This window comes from Numida meleagris, chromosome 1 (genome assembly GCF_002078875.1).
Source record: "Numida meleagris isolate 19003 breed g44 Domestic line chromosome 1, NumMel1.0, whole genome shotgun sequence".
Classification (NCBI taxonomy): domain Eukaryota; kingdom Metazoa; phylum Chordata; class Aves; order Galliformes; family Numididae; genus Numida; species Numida meleagris.
In genome coordinates this window covers 12317033-12339008 of record NC_034409.1, presented here as the reverse complement: position 1 = coordinate 12339008, position 21976 = coordinate 12317033, and the positions used below count along the sequence as shown (strand labels likewise).

The 21976-nt window shown below is 42.8% G+C and overlaps 1 protein-coding gene across 1 annotated transcript in view; it reads left to right on the top strand.

Annotated features, from left to right (window-relative positions):
• PTPN12 (protein tyrosine phosphatase, non-receptor type 12) overlaps positions 1 to 9676 on the top strand; it is a 41951-nt gene extending 32275 nt beyond the window's left edge. The window contains exons 12-17 of the mRNA XM_021384503.1: positions 1138 to 2102; positions 3830 to 3907; positions 5206 to 5294; positions 6254 to 6284; positions 7623 to 7739; positions 8351 to 9676. Coding sequence (XP_021240178.1) covers positions 1138 to 2102; positions 3830 to 3907; positions 5206 to 5294; positions 6254 to 6284; positions 7623 to 7739; positions 8351 to 8412 — 1342 coding nt within the window. The 3' untranslated portion in view covers positions 8413 to 9676. The remainder of the gene's footprint in view (positions 1 to 1137; positions 2103 to 3829; positions 3908 to 5205; positions 5295 to 6253; positions 6285 to 7622; positions 7740 to 8350) is intronic.

The window sequence follows — 21976 nt, the reverse complement described above, 5'->3', positions numbered from 1 at the left end:
TGTACAGGGTCTGGGGAATATAATCTGCCTATCGTCCTGCTCGTCCTTACAGCATGAGGTTTGTTAGTGGCATACCTTCTTCCAGGTCTGCTGGATGTGTTATGTTCTTTCAAGTTTGCCACATTTGTAAATACTGTCAGACAGGTCTGTCATCTAGCAAGTACTAAGTTTCTGCCTTTTTGAAAGCCTCTGCTTTTCAGCTTTTGGTGTGTAGCTTTGTCAATAAAAGCATGTTTCACAGAAGTACTGTGATTGTACTTAAGTACTTAATTGTATTTCTGTTCTTCTCACTCATTTGTTTTGCACCTTTGCACTTCATTTACATGATGAAAGGAAATATTTTTAAAGGCTCTGAAATGAAAATGAAATGATTTGTGGACAGGGTCTTAGTTGTGCAAAATATTTGATCTTGAATATTCTGTATGTAATGTGAAAGTCAATTGACTATATGCCTTTAGAGCTTCTCCTTTGAAGAAGCTGAAAAAGAGCTGTAATAATTGCTAATGATCTTGCTAATGTGCACTATCACTTGGATTGTGTTCTACTATGACTGTTTTTATAGTGCGTACCTCACGTCAGCTAAATTTGGTCTGCACTGTTATCCTTACATCTATGGTGAAACTATTAAATACTCAAATATAGTAAAATCCTTCTGGACATGTGAAGGAAAATAAAGGAAGATATTTGGTATTGGACGAGCTGTATTCTAGTTCATATAAGGTCTTTTTAAGCATTTTTTCCTGGCTTTATTGAAAATTGTATTCCGTATGCTGAATTCATTTGAGCTACTTGTTAAATAAGAAGAAAGCCAAGAGTACTGGAATGCTGCCGCAAGAGGGCCTGGCAGACAGATCTCTGAAAGAATGCTTCTGGGAAAGGATGTGAGCAATCTTTAAAGCATCAGAGAGGATTAGCTTTGGCCTGAGTGTATACCCGTTATACTGAAAAACTTTTAATGTGTGTTGACATAATTCTTGCCTGTTCCATTAGTCATATTTTATAACCGTCATTTGTATGCAGTGGAAGTGCTCACTGGAGTTCGGTATTGGTATCAAAGCATTTCTACAGCGGAGACAGGTAGATGGTTATCTAAAATATTATCAAAATACAGAAAACTTACATCGCTGTTTCTTGCAGTTGCCTTGTAGAAGGAGATGCTAAGGAAGAAATATTGCAGCCTCCGGAGCCTCAGCCAGTGCCACCTATCTTAACACCATCTCCTCCGTCAGCCTATCCGACAGTCACTACGGTGTGGCAGGACAATGACAGATACCATCCAAAGCCAGTTTTGCACATGGTTTCATCAGAGCATTCAACAGACCTCAATGAGAATTATAATAAAACAACAGAACTTTCAGGAAAGAGTGAACCCAGTGAACGTATGGAGAAAAGGCTGGAGCGCAACTTGACTTTTGAAATCAAGAAAGTACCTCTTCAGGAGGGCCCACGAAGCTTTGATGGGAACTCCCTGTTGAACAGAGGACATGCAATTAAAGTTAAGCCTGCATCATCCTCTGTAATTGATAAGAACTTTAAGTCACAGGAGCAGATTTCAGGGGATTCATTTGTGGATGCTTCTAAAAACTCATGTACGGAATGCAGCGTGCCACAGTCTAACACAGCCTTAATACCTTCACCAGAAAATCTGCAGGGCCAACAGGTGTCTGATACTCCACCGAGACCAGATCGTCTGCCTCTAACAGAAAAGGGACATGCCAGGTGGTCACCGCACGGGCCTGAAAATGCACTGCATACGTCAGTGTCTGAAGACGTGTCTTCAGACATCTTATGTCATGGGGTTAACACTCTCTCTCTAGTATCGAACACCACAGATGAACTTCCTTCCAGTGATAAAGTTGATCATACTGCTATTTCTCTTCGAGCACCCCTCTGTTTTACTAATCCTCTTCATTCAGATGATTCTGACACAGATGAAATGAACTTTGATGGAGCCATGAGCAGAAGTGCGTCTAATATTTCAACCGCAAGTGCCACCGTTTCTGCTGCCACTACTACCGAAAACATTTCTGCCAGAAAAGTATTGCCAATGTCTATTGCTAGGCAAGACTTAGCTGCTGTAATGTGTTCTGAAGATGGCAAAGGTATGTCTTACTGTGTTTTGGAAGTGCTATTCTTTATCCTGGTTACATCTGTAGATTGGGCTAGTTTCTTTACAGTGCAGTTTCTTTAAATGTGAATTTAAATGGTGTAGTGGTGTAGCTTTGCAAAGGACGTAACTCTTCCTCAGTTTTTCTTTTTCATGACAGCTATGTCTGCATTATTGGGACTACAGACCTCAGTAACCTGCTTCAAAACGCTAGTGCATTAGTGCATAGTTAATTGCTGGTTTCTATGTTATTGGCTGCCGCATTTTTTCCTCATGTTAGAATTTTACTTTTTGATTTTTTTTGCTGCTTTGGTTTTAGTGGAAGTATCTATAACAGTGCCAGCTGTGGGTGCTGAAGTGTGGTGTATGTGAAGTTCATGTAGAAATTCACACTTAGTGTTTGATGTGCTGATCTTAAAAATGTAGGTGCAACTTCTTCCACTGTAACAATCTTGGAAGTTGCTCATGATTTAGCTATTGTGTTTTCATAGCATTGTAAATATTTAGCCCCACTTTCCTCCTCTTCTGTATGTAGCCAGGAGGACACAAAGTAACAATCCTATTCATACAAAAATCCGAGATCTGCTTCAATAATTATTTTAACTGATGACCTGAGCAATGCTTTGAAAATCTTACTGCTTTTTGGAATTTTTTTGAGCAAGGCAAGTTTGCACAAAATGAGGCAAGAATGTTTCTGCAGGGTGCCAGCATGCTTCATTGAAGGTTAAAGGGTCCTAAAACGCTCAGCTTTGGTTTTCAGTCAGGCTGGGGCACTTAAATCTCGTGGAGGACATAACTGGGAAGAAAATTAGGCCTCAGAAACTGACAATGCGAAGTCCAAGAAAGCAAGTGGTAAGGCTGTGGAGCTGGGAGGTTACAGTGCTTCTCTATTTAGATCAGACTTCATCGCTAGAAAGTCCTAGTGATGCCCTTGCTTCAGGACTCTGTGTGTGCCTTGTGCCTTTTTCTGTGGCAAAAATGAGTTCAGTTGATGATGCATAATGCAGCCAGCTGAACTGAAAATACTTCACCAAAGGTCACGTATGGTGACTAAAGTGAACTATTTCCAACTTAAAAAATGATCTGTTTTTATAGGTTCCGTAACGGTTATTTATGCACACAAAATAATACGAGCATGTGAACATACTTGTAGTTCTTAACCCTGGGACACATTAGAATTGTTCTGTAGAGCAAAGGTAGAAAACTTTTGTCATAGTTTCTTTAACATTTAACCAAGCAGTCCTTCTCAAAGCATGCAGGCCTTCCAAAATTAAGTTACTGTGGTAGTACTGACTTTTTTCCTTATTGGCCAAGGCAGTCACTATTTATTTTGTTTGAACATTGTTACTTCTGCGCATATCTCTTCATGTAGGTGCTCTAAGAACATGCTAATACAAAATATAAGATGTCAGAAGTATGATAAAGAATGGGAGAAATGTCACTCGACATCTTTTTCTGTGTAACTGCATATCACAATTACTCTGAAATAACAGTACAGCCTTTGTGCTGCTGGTATGCTGCTGAATTCGCAGGAATGGCATAATTTTGTTTTATAAATTTTTAGTTTGTTCCATGTTTTTGGGGGTCAATCCATTCCTTTTGGTATCATATGGAACTGTATCATTGAGCACTTCTCAGTTTAGCTTAGGGTAATCTCTCATATCAAAAGATTGACTTCAAAAATGTGTTTTTTAACTTGTTTAAATGTCGTATTTGATTTAGATGCTGATAATAGTGAAGACTCTTCTCCCCCACTCCCAGAAAGAACACCGGAATCATTTGTATTAGCGAGTGAACCAAGTGAGTTTTTCATGCTCTGTGATACTTCTGGAGAAAATGTGAAATGCCTTTCGGTGCTGTATTTAGATCATGCTGCTTTTTGGTTAGTTTTGAGGTGTTAGAGCAGATTGTAAAATGGAATGAAATCTAGCATATTTAGTTGCTTATTTTGAGCTTTCTTGATAACTTCCACAAGCACTTGAATACAGTCAAATTACTTCTCAACTTCAGACCAAGCGTATTATTGTGTGGTAGTTAAGTATGCTGGAGATGTCAGCATTGATTTTAGTGGAGCTGGTTTTCAATCTGAACTGTATGAAAATAAGGTAGCTTTTCCATTTGGAGAATTCCCTCGATATTTTAGGTGGCGCTGCTACTGTTCCCAGATAGGAGACAAGAAAACACAGGACAGCTAATCTGATTCTCCTTTTCTGGGCAAAGAAAGAAGGTGGAGAGGGAGGAACAAAAGATAATGACATTCCATAATGCACTGCCTCTGGTGAACAAGTCCTGTTACGCTAAATGCAGATCACTGTTTGCCTGAAGCTGCAAGAGAAAACTGGTACTTACAAAATGCTGATATCTTTGCATTTCACTCATCAAGCTAGCAGCTGCAGTGAATTAAAAAGATAAATGAAAATTAAGTCAGAAATTAAAGCGATGTTTGGTATCTTAAAAACAACCAAGAAGAAAAACATGAAAAGCTTGGTGTGGAGTAGTTATTTACTGAGGTTTTGGTCTGTTATCACTGTGTGGAACTTCCAGAAACTTGTCTGAAGAAGGTAATGCAGGTATTTTCAGCATAAAAATATCAGGGCGGTAAGTGTTAACAACATATGGTAGGCGTAGCTGGCTGAGTTAAAGGGATCCTTTCCATACACTGTGGCAGGGAAGTACATAATTTTAGGGCTTCTGTAATAACATAGGAAATATATATCTCTTCAGGCCTGAAGCCACTAAAAGTACTTCAGTTTTGATTGCATTTTTTCATTATTTCAGCAAAAGCTGATTATGGGGCCCTTTCTTGTGTGGGCTTTTTTTTCTGCTTACTGTGTCTTTGTCAGATCTGTTATTGAGAAACTTTTAAAAACGCTATTGAAAAATTCTTCTACTGCTTTGGAACCCCTAAAGAAACAAAGTGTAAGTAGAAAATGCAGTTCTCTGTTTGGTTTCTGCTGTTGAGTCTTCCCGGAACTTGAAAACTGTTCATGAAGAAAGTTTCATATTGTACAAGCTTTGGACGCATTTCTAATGCTGTGTTCTAATGTCTCATCATGCAGAGAGTTCAAGTATGAAGATTTTCATTTAATTTTTCCTAGGCACACCCTTACCGAAGTCAATAACGATTGCACAGTCTGAGTGGGGCGTATTGCGTGATCAGCATCTCCCTGAGCAAACAGTCTCTACGGTAAGCAAAGGAGACGAGTCTGTACTGATCATTCATCTTTAGTTTGATTTGGAGCTACAATGAAAAGCAAAATAAATACTTACAAAAAACTTAGTTGTTGGGCATCTGCAGCCAGCTGATCCTTGCCCTGCCTTAGCTGCTGAACTGATGTGTGAAGAGTGAGTTTTCAAGAAAACTGTTTTTCAAAGTCCAGCAATGTCATCCTTAATATGCCTTAAATTGCACCTTCTAGAATGTAAATAAACTGCTTTTACAGAGCTTGCTCCTGCCCTTAATCAATCGTACCATAAGTTAAGCCGGAAAGGAATTGCTGTCTCTAATTGGACTTCCTGCACAAAGTATGTGTCAGACCAGGGCTTTATCCAGTTGAGGCCTGAAAACATCTAAAGACAGAGAGCTCATGTGCTCTGTGGACAGCCAGCTTCACTGCCTGAAGATTTTTTCATTGTATCCATATTTATTTTTAAGCCATCCCTTTTCTAACAACCGAATTTCAATTTTCACATCAGTCTACTAATTGCTCAAAGTCATTAAGTGTAAACACTTGTAAAGAATTTATGTGATTTTTAAATTTCACCATTTCTGCCGCCTTCTATACCTCCCTCCAAAACACTTTACAGCCACCTTTGCACACTATTTAAAAGATTGCCAGAAAGATAATGTGAATTTTCCAGGAACTTTAGATTTAGCTTGAGAGAGAAACTATTCAAGGTTGGAAATAGTCTGTAACATGATCATTTGAATTTTTTATGAAATTCCAAGTGAAGTCCTGATAGTCAAGTGTTTATTAGCTACCGTAACATTTTGTTCATGTTATAGCAACTCCTAAATGCAGGAAACAGTAGATATTCTCTCAGGTGTTTTGTATTCTTTCAGTATATTTTCATCTTAAACTTCTTATGTCTTCAAACTACTGAAAAACATTTAATAGAACACTTTTAAATATTTCTCATTAACAGGGTTTGAAAACAACTTCACCTGTACTACCTGGTAAGTGATGGAAAAGGTTGTGGCCGTTTTCATTGTTGTTTTTTTCAATATGAAAAATAATGCTTGTTCCACTTACCAGTTTGTCTAGTAACCCTGTAAGTGAAGACAGGTCAAGTAACTTAAGCACTTGAACTGATAAAATGTGTTGGGTGTATTTTTTATTAGAAGATCGGAAAATAACAATTTTTCTTCTGGAAATTCAAATATTCCGTGATCTAGCTTTGGGAAAGGAAAGGTAGTGATTGCTTCAAAACCTATTTCCAGCCCACAGTGCTTTAGTTTCCTTGGCACATCTCTAAAAACGATGGTAGTCCCACAACAAATGAATCTCTTAGTTCAAAATACTTGTTTCCTACCAAAAAAAAAATGGTTAGGCCTTGACTTGGCTCACCAAGTATTTTAGGCATATTTTCAAAACGCTGGCATTTCTGCAAGTGCTATCTGTTCCTAAAATTTAAAAGCTGCTTTCTTAGAAAATATTATAAGTCACATTTAAAAATTAATATGCTTTTGGTATGCTAAAATAATTGAGACCAAAATTACTGAATTTTCATCTTTGTTAAAAATATTTTTTTCAGCTAAATCAGAACCTTCCTGTGTTATTGCAGTAGTAATTGTGAAAGCTTGTAAATTTATTTCATGTTTACTAAGCTGCAGCAGTAGCGGGTATAAATGTATACGCTGCATAATTAGCAAAGCATTGCGTTTTTCATCTTTTGCAAAGGTTTCAGTACGGAGAGCAGTCCACAGCTGTTGTTCAACAGTGCAGCAACCTGATCAAACAAATGGCTTCGGCTGTGATCTTACCTGACCTGCTACGCACCTTCTGTGCGTGCTTGAATGGGCTATTACAGTCATTTGAGCTTACGTGTTAATGGTAGAGCTAACATGATTGGTAGAGCTAATTTTAAAAAGTGAAATAGTTTTCAGAAATATAACAGATTTGCTAATAGGTGGTTATATGAATAATGCAATGCATAGTTTCTTAATGTGTTCTTAAGCACCTTCAATTTAGAAACAACGTGAGCAGATGAATTTGTATTGAGGTACTAAATGGTACGTCGTGACCTCTGGGGATTTTAAATATCCTTTCAAGCTTCCTTAAAAGGAAATTTTGAATTTGGTAGGCAGGGACACGTCACTGGAATTGCTGAGTATCTGCATTGTGAACAACTTTGAAGTGTGTTTTTAAGGAATGAGAAAAATGTGCCATTTAGTCTTTATTTTTGTAAACAGTATTTGATGCACTTAATGTTCTGGACTGAGCTGTTGTTATCCAGGCAGCACTTCGTGCTATTTTTGAGTGCCGCTTTCAAGGAGTGTGTCTTTGTTTTCCAGGTCGTCCTGAAATAAGCAACAAATCACCAACGGATGTTTTACCTCAGATTTCTTTTTCTGGTTCCAGTGATCCAAGAGGTCAAATGTCAGGATTTCCTGCAGAAATAACAGATATTGGTAATTACAATTCATTCAAAACTAACCACTTGATATTTGAAACAGCAAACTTTGTTAACAATACCGGTTTGGATAGCTGCTGCTACCTTCCTCCAATTCACCAAGGTGCAAAACCCAACCAAATGAGCCAGCCCTGTGTCATCAGCATCACGGACAGTTTTACCCAGAATGAGAAATATAGGCATTCTTGGGTACTGATCACTTCTTAAATTTTTTCAATGAAGTACAGAATTAGTCAAATAGGATATAACCTCCGTAGAGCATTAAAAACTTTCAGAAATAACATTTGGAAAAACTGCTTTGGTACACAGGAGGAAGAATATCAGTAAATAATAACACAGGCTGGAATACTGTATGTACTGAAACGTACCTTCCAAATGAAGTTTAAGTAGTGACATACAAACATGGGCAATTTCAATATGATTGCATTTTCCGTGGCCTTAGTGCCTTTAGTGTTCCTAATACCACAAAGCAGTCTTTTTAGCCCTGAGAATAGAGCTGTTACATAGGAGCTGGAGCACATCTTACAGCGGTCCTTCTGACTGCTGCCAGCATTTGTGAGGTTGTGTTGTCTGAGTGCACAGCAGTATTAAACACGTGTGTTTCTTTAGGTTTTGGTAACCGCTGTGGAAAGCCCAGAGGACCGAGAGAGCCACCTTCAGAATGGACATGATCCAAGATCTTATGGACATACTATCAATAAATTATACTGGAAAACTCAAGTGCCACTGAACTAGAAAAATAGTATTCCACTTTTCTGGGGGGCAACTAACACAGAGCAGTGTAGATCTAGCTACCAAATGGTACACCTTTACAGTACATCCCACGCAAAACCTTAAACGTGGTTCACAACAGTGGATTCCAGTATTACAACTTAATTTTTTGCTGGGGCCATCTACCTGCCTTATTACACTTAGGAGAAAGTATTACATATGATTTATTTTGTAACTTCAAGTATTATTGCCTTAATGTCTTTTAACCCTGTTACACGCTGCTTGTAGACATATGTTAATATAGTAATACTTCTGACAGATTGTGTTTATGGACTACTTTTTGCTAACGTTTGATTACCGTGTATGCATTATTTTGTATATGTACAGGGCAAGTAAGTATATAATTTGATAAAGTTGCAATCGTAAAATATTAACAGAAGATGTAAGAAATCTCTGCATGATCTAAATTTTTGTGTACCTTATTTGTAAATTATTTGCCCTGAAGTTTTAGAAAATAGTTTCTGGGGTTTGTTGTTTTTTTTTTTTTTTTTTTTTACAAAATTGCTGGACACACACAGCCAGAATTGCAGGTTAGCAGAGATAAAGATTGTAATACATTTTGTAAATTGTAAGCAAAAGGTTATTTTTATATTATATACTGTTTAATTGTCAGACCTAATTTGTTCTGGTTTTCATCTAGTCACAGAGATTCAGTAAGTGCCTTGGAACAATATTGAATTCTCTTAGCCTGTGTACGTTACTTCAGTGTTTTGAGTTCATCTGGAATTAGATGATTGAAAATATTTGTATGTTTCTAGTATATTTGACCTGCCAGTAAAAGAGAAACCATTCTACGTCTTCAACACTCCTTAGTTTTCATTTTAATGTTTCATCAGTTGCAATCTATAGAAAATTCATCTCTATCAACTTTCTGTAGAATAGTTTTACAATTTGAATGTGGCGTGTTTCTAATTTTGGGAAAACCAGGACACACTGGTAAAAGGACTGTTAAATACCACTGTCTTCTCTCTCAAGGGTAAGTACCATTTTTGTTGTTCAGAGACTCTGTATGTAAGAAAGCAACTTATATGAAGGTTCAAGTAGAGCCCTTGCAGCTACACTGTATCTTGGCAGTATATTATGTCGAGAGTTAATCCTTATAAGGATTCCTTACTTAAACTTTTCTGTAATAGAATCTTTAAATTAAAGAAAGTAAAAATTGCAGTATGGGTGTTTTTACTTTTAAGAAAACAACTGTATTCAGAAGCAAGCTAAAACAGATGGAAGGATGGCAGCCTGGCTTAGCTTATAGCTTTTGTATGTGAATATTAAATAGTGACCCTTGGGACTTCATCTCTATTAATGACTTAAAGCTGTGTCTAGCAGTAATGCCAGGCATGTTTAGAGGAAAAGTGTTTATTTTAGGTAGGGGAACTGTCTGTTAATCTGAACTTTAGCCATGGAAACATTGGGTCGAATCGCCTGTTTGCACCTTCAGAGTCTCTCTGCTGAAGGAGAACCAACACCCAGGTAGCAGCCCTGAAAACCATTTCCACAAGAACATAACCTGCAGTAACTGTTTTGGACTGCGGAGAAATCACCGTGTGTTTGGTACACACCACAGCCTGCCTGCCTGAGTGCGCTTTCAAAGAACTGAATATGCTATGAATACTGAACCTTAGCTCCCCCTAGGTATGATTTTGCAGTTACTCGTTTAACAAAAAATCTCTCACAGATGCCATTTGGGCTGACCTGTGCCAGTGGCTGCCCGCTTTGTAGTGGCTCAGACAGCTGGGGTGTCCTGCAGCCAGCAGGATGAAGGTGGCCTGAGCCCTGTTAAGCTCCTTGCAGGGAAGGTGAGCTTCACCTCCCACAGTCTCACGGACCTCCTGCAGTTCCTTGATGGGCTGTCGCTACCTCTGGGCAGTCCAAAGCACTGGCTTCTTGAAGCAGCTGCTCCCTAGGAAAACTTCCAAATATATGTTAGGTGTATGCTTTTGGGATCATTTCCATTTCTCTCTACCGGGAATATATAAAACTGTACAGATTGTGGATAATCCACTTCTCACATTAGACTCTCACTCAGAGCAATGGCTGACAGAAATCATGTGTACTACATACAGACCATCAAGGCTCATATTTTTACCCCTTAGATTTGCATGAGTTTTATTGTATTCCAGACTGAGTTTGTCCTAGTAAGTCCTCACCTTTGCTTTAGCAATATGAAACTGAAATCATCCTGTATTGATTTTTTTTTATTGATTTTTGCAGTCTTTGGCAGATCTGTTTTACAACTCACGGTTGCATGCTTACATTCATCTGAATTTAATATTTTCCCCAATTTCATTTCAGGAAAACTGACAGCTTTAAGTGCAAGGCCAAGCCTGCCCGTGTCACTGCATCTGTGGGTGGTACAGAAATGAGCGCAGCACTGGGTGCTGCATGCCAGGTGGTTCCGCAGCAGAACTTTGAAACGTTACCCAGCCTAACAACAACAACAGCAAAAAAAGCGAGTCAAAAACTTAGAAAAAGCCAGACCTTTCTTTGCTGTGGTTTAATTGAAACTGAATCTGAGAGACTTAGAATATTACGTTACCATTTGCAAAAGTTATCTCTGGATCTGGACTCGACCAAATAATTTCACCACGTGTATTGAAATCAGCCTGAAACGTTCTTTCCCATAGTGTAGCTCCTGTGCCGGTTGTTTCCCCACCACCTCCCAAAAGCACTCTTCATTCTCAGCCTTAAAACTCCAACATGAATCAGGCGTGCAGTTGACTCTGTCAGTGTGACAAAGGGCCAGTACTGTTGCTCAGCCCAGTAACATTTCTTACTATCTGTTAGGAAAGCCTGCTGCATTTGCATGTCATTTTCCTTAAATAAGTTTCTCATTTGCACCTGTGAAAAACAATGAAAAGTCTGAAAAGATCACCTCTGGCCTTCTACGTATTGACAGCTGGGCTTGGGTTTCTTGAGAGGCAGGCTTCTATAAGAATGGATGCAGAAGAAAGGCAATACCACGAGCAGGCCCCCTAACTCCGTGCTGCTGCAGTAGTTGCTTTTAGTCCTTGGTCGTACTGCCCTGAAGCAGCGTACTGATGCTTTGTATACAAGTGTTACTGTGCTCCAGGCAGTCGTTCCCAGCAGGCAGAGAGCTGCATCACTTTCTCAGAGCAATTCTCTTTGGTTTGAACACATTGTCAGGACATGACCAAGGGCTGATTTAACTTCATTTTGGTGCCTGTCTGCTCTCAGTTCCCATGTGACATCATGTATATCCAGGAAAACACTTGTTTGAGCTGTAGTCAAGAGTACTGGCTCTGCCCTGAAGCAGCATAATGCAGCAGGGCCAGAAAGGTCAGGTGGATGTGTAGAAACCAGGGGTTTTGCAGCAAGGGAGGATATTTATAGTCTGCTGCTAGAATGGAGTGTCTCAGTGGCCTTGTCAGTCATTTTCATTGGGTGATGGTCCAACGAAGGGCCACTGAGGTGATGCCCATGGACTGGGCACCTCTGTGAGGACAGGCTGAGGAAGCCGGGCCTGCACAGCCTGGAGAAGAGGAGGCTCAGGGACCTCATCCGTGTCCCTAAATACCTGAAGGGAGGGTGCAAAGGGGACGGAGCCAGGCTCTTGTCCTGGCACTGGACACCACCGACGAGAGGCAGTGGGCACAAATTGAAAGCCAGGTGGTGCCATCTGAACACCGGGCAGCACTGCTGTGCTGTGTGGGGGGGCTGAACAGTAGTACATCTCCTCCTTGGAGATATCCAGAAGCTGCCTGGCTGTGGCCCTGCATGCCCTGCTCTGGATGAGAATTCAGAAAAAGGAATAATGGTTTTCAGGGGAGTGAGGAGGCATCTGAAGCCACAGTGATTTAGAAACTTGTACCAAGGAGTCTGAGAAAGAAGCCAGGCTGGCTATAGTCCAAAATGAAATCTCAGGAGGCAGAGTCAAGAAGGGAGCATGGAGGTGAAAATGAGAACAAATACTAAATGTTTTGAGAGGCAAAAAGCTCAAGCATTATGTACACACACCTACACAGGCGCTGAAGGTCTCTGAGGCTCTGCTGGGGCTGTATCCATCAAGATATGTGTGCAGAAGCCATGGCTCTCTCAAATGTTTATTGTAATCTTTGGTGTCAGCAGCATGCTAAGATCATGTGAATGTGTACACGTGTTCATTGCAGCGATTAGCTCTCCTGATGCATGTGAAACTGGAGAACGGCATTAACCCAGGTATCTCGGACTGGAATGAAGAGTAATGTGGATGATGCTGGTGTATACAAGCTCAAAAGCAAGGGGGTTTACTACCCAAGAATGGAACTTGTAGAAGTGCAAACCATTTTACAGTGGTCTAAATAGATGAAGCGTGAGCTGAAGCTTTCTAATGAGCCATGTAGAAGTCATTTCCCTCCATCATAGGGTTCACACGGCAGTGTAAGTATTCTGAAAGTCGCATGCTGAGCATTGCCTGGGTCCTGCTTTTTTAAGCAGAGTTGTAATTCAGTCTAAAAGCCTTTAAAGCTGCATGGGATTCAGTGCTCCTGCCCTAGGTGTGCTGTAATGGGATGTTGCAGGCAAAGGGCTTTTCACGCAGTGTCACTGCTCTCCAGACACCACCTGAGGGTGGAAATGACTCCAGGGAAGGCTTTGCTGTGTGGGCTGAAAGCTGGGCAAGGAGCCTGTGAAATTAGGGCACAGTGCGGCTTGGGCAGGCCCGTGCAGTGCCCTCCTGAACCCTCAGCGTGTCCTGGGCCTGTTCCGTGGCATGAGGCCTGCACAGTGATAGAAACAGTCTTCAGCAGCAGCCAGTGGCTGCCAAGCTCTTTTGATGTGGCTTTTTCTGACCTTTTCAGTGCAAGCACTTGATCAAAATGTGCATTTGAGCATTGGGCCATCACTAAAGCTAGAAAACCCCACATACCCTGAGGCAGTGCTGTGCTGTCCCCAGTCACCATCCGGCTCTGTACCAAATGCTGAACTTCCATTGCCCCAAGGGCTGCGTGGCAAAGCTCAGGGCTCTCTTGAGGCCGACAGTGAGTGAAGAAAGCTTCATTGGCCTGGTGCTCCCATCCAGCAATGGGAACCCCTGGAGGGCTGGTGTCCCTGGAGGCTTAGCTGGGAACAGGTCTTGATCTGCCAAGCTGCTGTTACATAGCTGTGTATCTCTCCTCCACAGACCACTGCATTGTCGTGCATCCCTATGAAGTACTTACTGTGGTAATGCCAAGTCAAGAAATCAGCTTTTGCATTTTGGCTTAAATCTTGCAAGCAGTTGCGTGAGTAACTTGGGCACGTAGGCAGCCACAGGGAGCTCAGTGAACTGTTCAGCTGCAGCCAAGCGCACAGGTCAATGTTTGAGCTCTGGGACTCTGGTAAGGGCAGCGGTCAGTGCTGTGCTGGAGATTGCAGCCAGGGAGGTGGACATTTCCGACACTTCCCACTTTGAGCAACAGAGATACAGTCCTCTGGATGGACCTGTTGGAGTGCACTCAGAGGAAGGGTGCAAAAATGATCTGAGGTATGGAACACCTCCCCTCTGAGGACAGCCTGAGAGCTGGGGCTGTTCTGCATGGAGAAGAGAAGGCTCTGAGGAGAACTGAGAGCGGCCTGTCAGTATTACAGTAAGGGTGGTGAGGCACTGGAACAGGTCGCCCAGAGAGGTGGTGGATGGCCATCCTTGGAGATACTCAAGGTCAGGCTGGATGAGGCTCTGAGCACTTGATCCAGCTGTAGGTGTTCCTGCTCATTGCAGGGAGGTTGGGCTGGATGGCCTTTAAAGGTCCCTTCCAACTCAGATGATTCTATGCAGATTACTGCTGAGATCCCGCAGAGGACTGGGCTGTCCAGTCAAGTGAAGAGCTGCACTGTTCCAAGAGCATGCTGTGGTTAGCACATGGAGCACCAAGGGCTGCCCCGAGCGGCTCAGTGTGCTGGATGTGCCATGGGCCAGCAGGAGAGCTGTGCTGCACATCTGTCCCTGCCAGCACTTGTTCTATCTCCAGCCTAATGGCAAAAGGAAAAAGTCAACTTTGTTAATCCAAATTTAAGTCTTCTGCTGCAGTTATTTAATTTTTTTATCAGCTCTTTCTCTCTTGCTGTTCCTTTTTTCTTGCTGATCTCTGCCTTGCTGCATCTCTGAAATAGTTTAGTGGCTTGCTGAGCATGCTCTGCGCTGAGCACAACCGGGTGATATCAGTTACATGGTGCGTTACCAGCACTGCCCAGCCTGCTTCTTTTTGGGATTTCACCCCTATTAAATGTCTGTCTTCCATGCCCTGAAAACCGTTAAGTGAGGAAAGGTTGAGGCTGGTAGAACCAATTCTGTGTGTTACTGTGATATCTGAATACTACTGAACCCACCAGTTAAAGGCTGGGAATTAGACATAAAATAGTTCAGTATTTCACACAATACAATTCAGAAACTGCAATAGCCATCACTGTGAGCTTCACTAAGGAACACGGGGTCACGTTTCCTGTTGGTGTGAACAGCCCACACCACCGGGGTGCTTTTGGGGAAGCACGTGCACCGTGATTTTATCACAGGTTAATTAGACTGTGACTCATAGGCCGGGTCCTGAGGTGGGTGCAGAGCGAATCGTGAGCACTGTGGAAGTGGGGTTGCCTGCTGGGAGAACCTCGTCCAAAACGTGTAGGTAACGCGTCCCAGTCTCTGCCTGGTGCAGAGTGAGAGGCAGATGTTGCAGGAGGAATGGGAGCTGGTGGTGGCTCAGGAGAGAGGTGGTGATGGCTGAGCAGCAATGGGTACAGGGAGAGAGCTGCTGGTGCCTGCGGGTGATGGAAGGCCCAAATGAACTTGTTGAGCAGGTTCCCAGCTCGCTGAGCTCCTCGGAGGGCGGGGGAGGTGTGGTTGGGCGGCAGGGGCGCAGCACAGGGAAGTGTCTGCTGTTAAACAAATTGCTGGGGTTTGAGTTTTTACAAAATCCACACGTGGGGACGGGCATATCTGTGCCTGAACAGGTCCTGGAAAGATCGCTGCCCAAGCGGGAGAGAAACGTGGTGGCAGCCAGCAAGGACGGTGCTTTGGGACGTCCCAGGGAGGTGGGGAGACCAGGGACGAGCTCAGAAGCAGTGGTTGGCACAGTTTAGATTTTCGGACCTTAAAGTGACACCTGAGCAGTAGCAATTAGAGGTCATTATCATGCAATGAATATATATTTATCCATAAGCCTGCAAATGTGCACTGCACTGATAAGAAGGAAGCAATACAAGTAGTTATTTTGATCATGTAAATTAACCATTATTGTACTGAGACTAGTGCAACAGCTAACAGTTCTGAGCTGTGCTGCTGGCTGGCTCTTTCCCCTTCTGTGTCCTTAGACAGCAAATAAATACATGTTTAGAGAGGCTGGAAAGAACACAGAAGTGGTGGATCCTTTTTTTTTTTCTTTTTAATCTACCCACAGAACTATAGGTAAATGAGGCCTTTACATTGTGGATATTGTGTGGTGTCCAAGCTGGCCCTGCGTTTAACCCCTCACTCATTTATTTCTCCTGTTCAGTTTAGGAGAACTGAACCCCGCTTGGGCTCCCTTGGTGCACAAAACGTGGTTTGTTTTTACTTTTCTAATTGAAAAAAAATGAAGGAACGAGGCCTTTTTTGGAGCTCAAGCACCGCCGGCCTTCCCTTGGTCACACCAACCACGGGGTTCTTCTCGAGCTCTGCCTGGTAGGTGGGCTCGTGGCAGGCTTTGCCTCCCTCAGGGAACTCTGCTGAGAAGCGGTTCTCCTCCTGGGCTTGTCAGCAGCACCCAGACTGTGTGAAGCATTGCTGCAAACCTCCATGCTTTATGATCTATCTCAAGGCTCCTCTGCTCCACTTGTGGAAGCGGGACAGCTCTGGAGCACCATCTCTCTCTGCTTATGGAACCCACAGGAGTTCTTGCAGAACAACTCGTCGTGTTGCTGTGCCTACCTCAGTATTTAAAGCAATGAAACACATCCTCCCTCTGCTAGAGACCAGAACACACGTAGCAGTAACCCCAGAGAACAGCGTTCTGCATGGCTTCACGTCAGCTCGCCACAAACCTCAGTTATGATCTTCAGTGGGCGAGCTGGGGCCAATTTTTACCTCCGTGGTGCTCATGTATCAAGCAAGCCCTTCCCAGCATCTCTTCTTCCTGTGACAAAGCTCCATTTTCTGCATGAGAGATGGTCTGGCTGCTTTCTGGCCCCCACCCTGCAGACGCTGGATCTGCCGGGAGCCCAGCAGCTGTGCTGGCTCCTGCCCCAGCACTCACAGCAGGCCAGGGCTGCCCGTGGTGCGTGCAGCATTCCTGCCTCCAAGCAGGGCGGCACCGTGCGTCTCAGCACACGCTGCCACTGCGATGTGACGTCAGCAGGTGGGGAGAAGTCGGGTTATTGCCTGTGTTCAGGATCTAGGTGTGATCATTCTGCGTTAGACTTGCTTTAACATCATTCATTCCCTCGTGACTGGATCCCAAAGCCACCTAGGACGTACATTTAAACAATTTGGGTGACCTTATTTCATGTAAATATGTTCTAATGAGATGTAAGCGCAGTATCTTCCCCCTAGCCCTCACTTGTGTGAGGACTTTTGGACTTGCATGGTCTAGAAACTTCAGGCACAATAATCCAGTTACATCAATACACTGGAGAAAATCCAAGGACTCTCACAGCAAATGTGCCCTCCCTGCAGCAGTTAGTCTGAACAAGCTGCTTCCCAGAGTCACTGTGGCCACTGGCCTGAAGAGCTGCTGCCCTGATAAGATGGGAGCAGGCAGAAAGCTCTTCATTGTATGACTTTCCATGTAGCTATTTGTTGTTTGCGTGAGAGAGAAGCTGAGGTGAGAAGTGGAAGATGAACTGCCTTCACGTTGTGCCGTGCTGGGACCCTACCCCTCAGTGCTACCTGGTCTGGGCTGCAGTTACCCCTTCCTCCTTATTCAGCTGCTTTGTACAACCGAGTATGGGCAGACTGAGTATTGCTTCTGCACAGAAGAAGAAATTATTACAACACTTGAAAAAAAAAAAAAAAAAAAAGAGACACAAAGTGTCTTGACTTACTTAGATAAAAACCATAGCTTTTTTTCTCCAGATCAGAAACAGCGACGAAAGGAGGAGATAAAGTATTAACATCCCAAGCTAGGAAAGCCCAGTAACCTCCATTCAGCCCAATAAAAGATTTCCAAAGTTTTATGAGAGAGGAGAACTAACAACAGAACTAACCCCAGGGAGTTCTGGGCAGGGGTGATAAAGAAGGCACTTTAATGACTCAGATTTCTGAGCTTCTCTGTGCAATCTCTGCAACTAAAAAAATAGAAAGCTTCTTATCGTCTAGACATCTCCAGTATAAAGTTTCCTTTTGCTTGCTGACGGTGCCGACAGCTGCTGGGTTGTACTTTATTCACTTTGGGGTACACGGGACGTATAAAAAGAAAAGGTGTTCCCTAGCTTCGTGATAGAACTGTTCAGATGTAACTTGATTTTGCTTAATGCCATCAGAGACCAAATAAACCACCTCTCTAGATGGAGATAGAGTTTGCCTTGATCACACTGTCACTAAAACAGGTTTGCTGGGAATCGTTTGTAAAAAGGGCAGTAATTGGAACCACTCTTACTTCTCTGTTCATGACACAGTACAGACAAGTGCTGGAGGTTACGTGTAGCTCCCAGTGAATGCAGCTGCTGCAAAGATTCTCATTTTGAATTTGATGTGAAGTGCGTAGGTTGCTCCGAATGTAATGCCTCCTATTTATTTCCATGGAAACTACTGTGGATACAAAGAGCACAGTAACACTATTTGATAGAGCAAATTCTCAGCTACAAACACTGTTTTTTGAACAGTTGCCACCATTAGCTATGCATTTTCATCATCGATGAGCAAGAGCCTGCTTGCTGTGCTCATAGCAGTCTGCACCAGTGGAGGTGCTCCACTGTCACTGTCACCACTGCTGAAATGCACCACCCACTGCCTAGCTGTGCTCACATCCACTGGTTGGTCTTCACAAATGTTCAGCAAGTGTTGATGAATGTCAACGAGTGCAATTTTTCCCACATGGAGGAATTCAACTCCTCACCTTTGCTTCACACACACTTCTATCTCAGATGCCATTCTGTCATTCTGCCCCTCTGCTGCCATCTGTCACACAGCAACAAAAAAGGTACATATACAACATCCCATCATGTTTTGTGATGGGATATTGCCAGGAAGGTTCAACCTCTACTGCCATACTACCAACATCCACCTCTGACGCTATGGGCCAACATAATAAAACAGGAGGAATTACTTTCAGAGCAACCCTCGTATATGTACCTTTACGAATACATAGGTATATGTATTTTTTTGTAATGTTTGTATTATACTTGAACAAAGAACTTTGTTTACGCACAGAAAGGTGTCTGCTGTGATGTTTTGATATCTTTATTGCAGTTACAAGGGCCTTGGGAAGCCCGTAGGAAGATATTCCTTCACCCTTTAGTTACAGCCCTAATCCAGCTTTATTGATCAATTTTCCTCATCTTTGAAAAAGTCTTGGTATTTTCACTCTCAGTAAAACAACCAATGACTCGACTGAAGGACATGCTGATAGAAGGGTATCTGGTGAAAATGGGATTTATGATATATTCACCATCGCTATAACAGCAATGATTTAAAACAAGTTAGTCAAAAACAAACTAGAGCCAAAAGCAGTTGTGAAGCCCACAGCTCTGCTGCCCTAGGCTCCTGTAGAACAGAGAAGCTGGTATGGAAGGAAGGATGAGCTATGCGGCTATTTTAAGGCCAGGCAGATACAGTTGAGCTTATTTGTTCCTGGAAACGTGGCCACGGCAGCTCCCTGTCCTGGAGACCAGATATGGAGCCCTCTGTCACGTTCAGAGCTGAAACTCCAGTCACAGACAGGCAGCTGCATTTGCAGAAGATTCATTTCTAAGTGAATATTCACTGAAAAAAAAAATGAGTAAGACTTCTGTTCCCTTTTTCTTTCCTTCTTTTTCCCATTCCTAAAGCAGGGAAATAGAGTTTTGCTTCACTTACATCCCTTTGCATATGGATGTTTTAGTCATTAATTACACTTTTTTTTAAAATGGAAGTTCCTAGGGACCCCTTGAAAAGTCTACATTATTTTGGGTCCTGTGAAGACACCATCAAAGCAAATTATCTTTTCAATTGCAGGGAGGTACTATTTGAAGCTGCATACATCAGTACTTTCCAAGTTTGCTCTGTTGCTCCATACTTCAGAAAAGAGCTATAGGAGCTAAGGCATTTCACACGTTAAGTACAAGTGAGAAAGAACGAGCCATCACACAGCTGTAGGAGCTGGCAGGCAGTAAGACGTCGGTGTTTGGGAGAACATTAAACGATGCGATTATTGCAGGTCCTCTCAGCAGCATAAGATCCCTTCTGTGGGTTTTATGGATTCTGAAGTGTTGGCAGATGAACACTGTAATAAAAGGCATTCCTGGCCCCGGCTGGCTGCTCTGCCCCAAATGTCTGACCCTGAGCAGCCAGAAAAGAGACGTGATCCTCAGCTGCTTCTGAGAAGAAAGGCCGCGGGGAAACTTCCACTCCTTCCAGCCCGTTGTGTTGTGAAGGACGTGAGAGCACAGCACGGGGTGGAAGCTCTTAAACTGCTGCACAAGATGCGTGCTGTCAGCAGCTGCCACTCGAGAGCCAAGTCAGCCCCGCTTGTCTCATCGAGTTCAGTTGTTCGGGTGGTAACTGTGAAGCACTGGGATGCTGTGAAAGACAGAGCACTGGTTGCTCTGAAAACTGTGACTACAGAAAACAATGCTTTTCTGGTCTTGTAAAATAAACGATGTTATGACGTGTGAAGCTCTGTAAGTGCATTCTGTACGCACAAGAAGGCTAATTTTCCCCTCTATTTCCCAAGGTGAACATATTTGCTTTTAATGAATCGTAAGAAAAAAATAATAGCAGCAATAATTGCATTTAGCTTATTTTGTAGACAAAAAACAGTATAAAGATGCCTAAGTGTTATCAAATGTTTTCAGTTTACTCTTGGCACGCTTATTTCCATGCTTGAACTAGAACCTGAACAGACGCCAAAGCAAGGAAATGGGTGCGTGGAAACCAAGCTGCTGGGGCTGTCAAGAGGTGAAATAACAATTCAGAAAGCGGTGCTTTTATTTGGAGAGCTCAGCAAGGTTCTGTTGCACCACTTTGGTCGGCAGCTAAGAGCACAAAGCCAGAACCATTTGAATGGTCTGTGTACAGCACTTACATGCAACTTTTGGTTTTATGGGGCATACCTAAAATTTAACATGAATTTGGACATACACTAACTTGTTCAGCTTCCTTAGTTGCTGAAACAAGATAGTGTATTTAAACCAATGTTTTGATTAATAATCCATTACATTAGCTTTTGATACTTCACTATTATTTTAATTAAAATGACAATGCATTTGGAGTAAGCAGGCTAGTACACTGCTAAGCTTATCCTTAATGTGTGTTGGACACTGAACTGAAACATGTCTGGCATTTTTACTGTTATGGTTTTTCCTCTTTCATTTTTTATGGTCTAGAAAATGATCACAGATGTCCCTAAGTGCATGCAAAACGATAGAGAGAAGCACTTTGATATAGTTTCCACAATGCATGTAAAGTCTTCTGGAAAAACCCTGCTCCTGCTGTCTCCGTGCCGTGGGTTCTGTATCTTGCTGCAGCCACACAGATGAGTGATTCCCACAGAGGCTCTCAGAGCTCATAAATCTCGGAGCAGCCACTGCTGCACTGCACTGTTACAGTCTGGGTTTAGGGCAACATTTTTCACACAGTTGTAGAGGTTGGGAGGGACTTCTGCAGATCTTCGAGTCCAGCCCCTGCTACAACATGCTCCCTGCAGCAGGTTATGCAGGAAAGCGGCTGCGTGGGTTTTGAATCTCTCCAGAGAAGGAGTCTCCTCAACCTCTCTGGGCAGCTCCCAGCGTCCTGTCACCCTCACAGTGAAGTTCTTCCCCATGCTTGTATGGAACTTCCTGTGCTCCCGTTTGTGCCCGTTGTGCTGTTGCTGGGCACCACAGAAAAGAGCCTGGCCCCACCCACTCAGCTCCCACCCTGTAGATATCTATAAGCAGTGATAAGATCCCCCCAGCCTTCTCTCCTCCAGGCTGAACAGCCCCAGGCCACCCAGCCTTTCCTCACACAGGAGATTCTCCAGACCCCAGCCATCTTTGTCGCTGGACTCCCTCCAGCAGTTCCCTGTCTGTCTTGAACCGAGGAGTCCAGAACTGGGCAGTGTTGAACATTTTACTATAAAAGTATTTATTCATTACGTTGGAATGAATTTGTGATTCCAAGCTGGTATTTATGCAAGGTGCGCTCTTTCATTGCTTTGTACAGATTTTGCCTTCCCAGTATAACCAAGGTGTAGTGAAATATTGCGTGTAATACTGAAGTTAGGCCTGCCTTTTGAATGTAGTGTTGAAGACAACATACTCCCAAGATAGCTTGCATTTACAAAGACAGACACACTGACGTTTGGTTGAAATGTTTTGAGATGCATGCTCACCGTAAGGGTG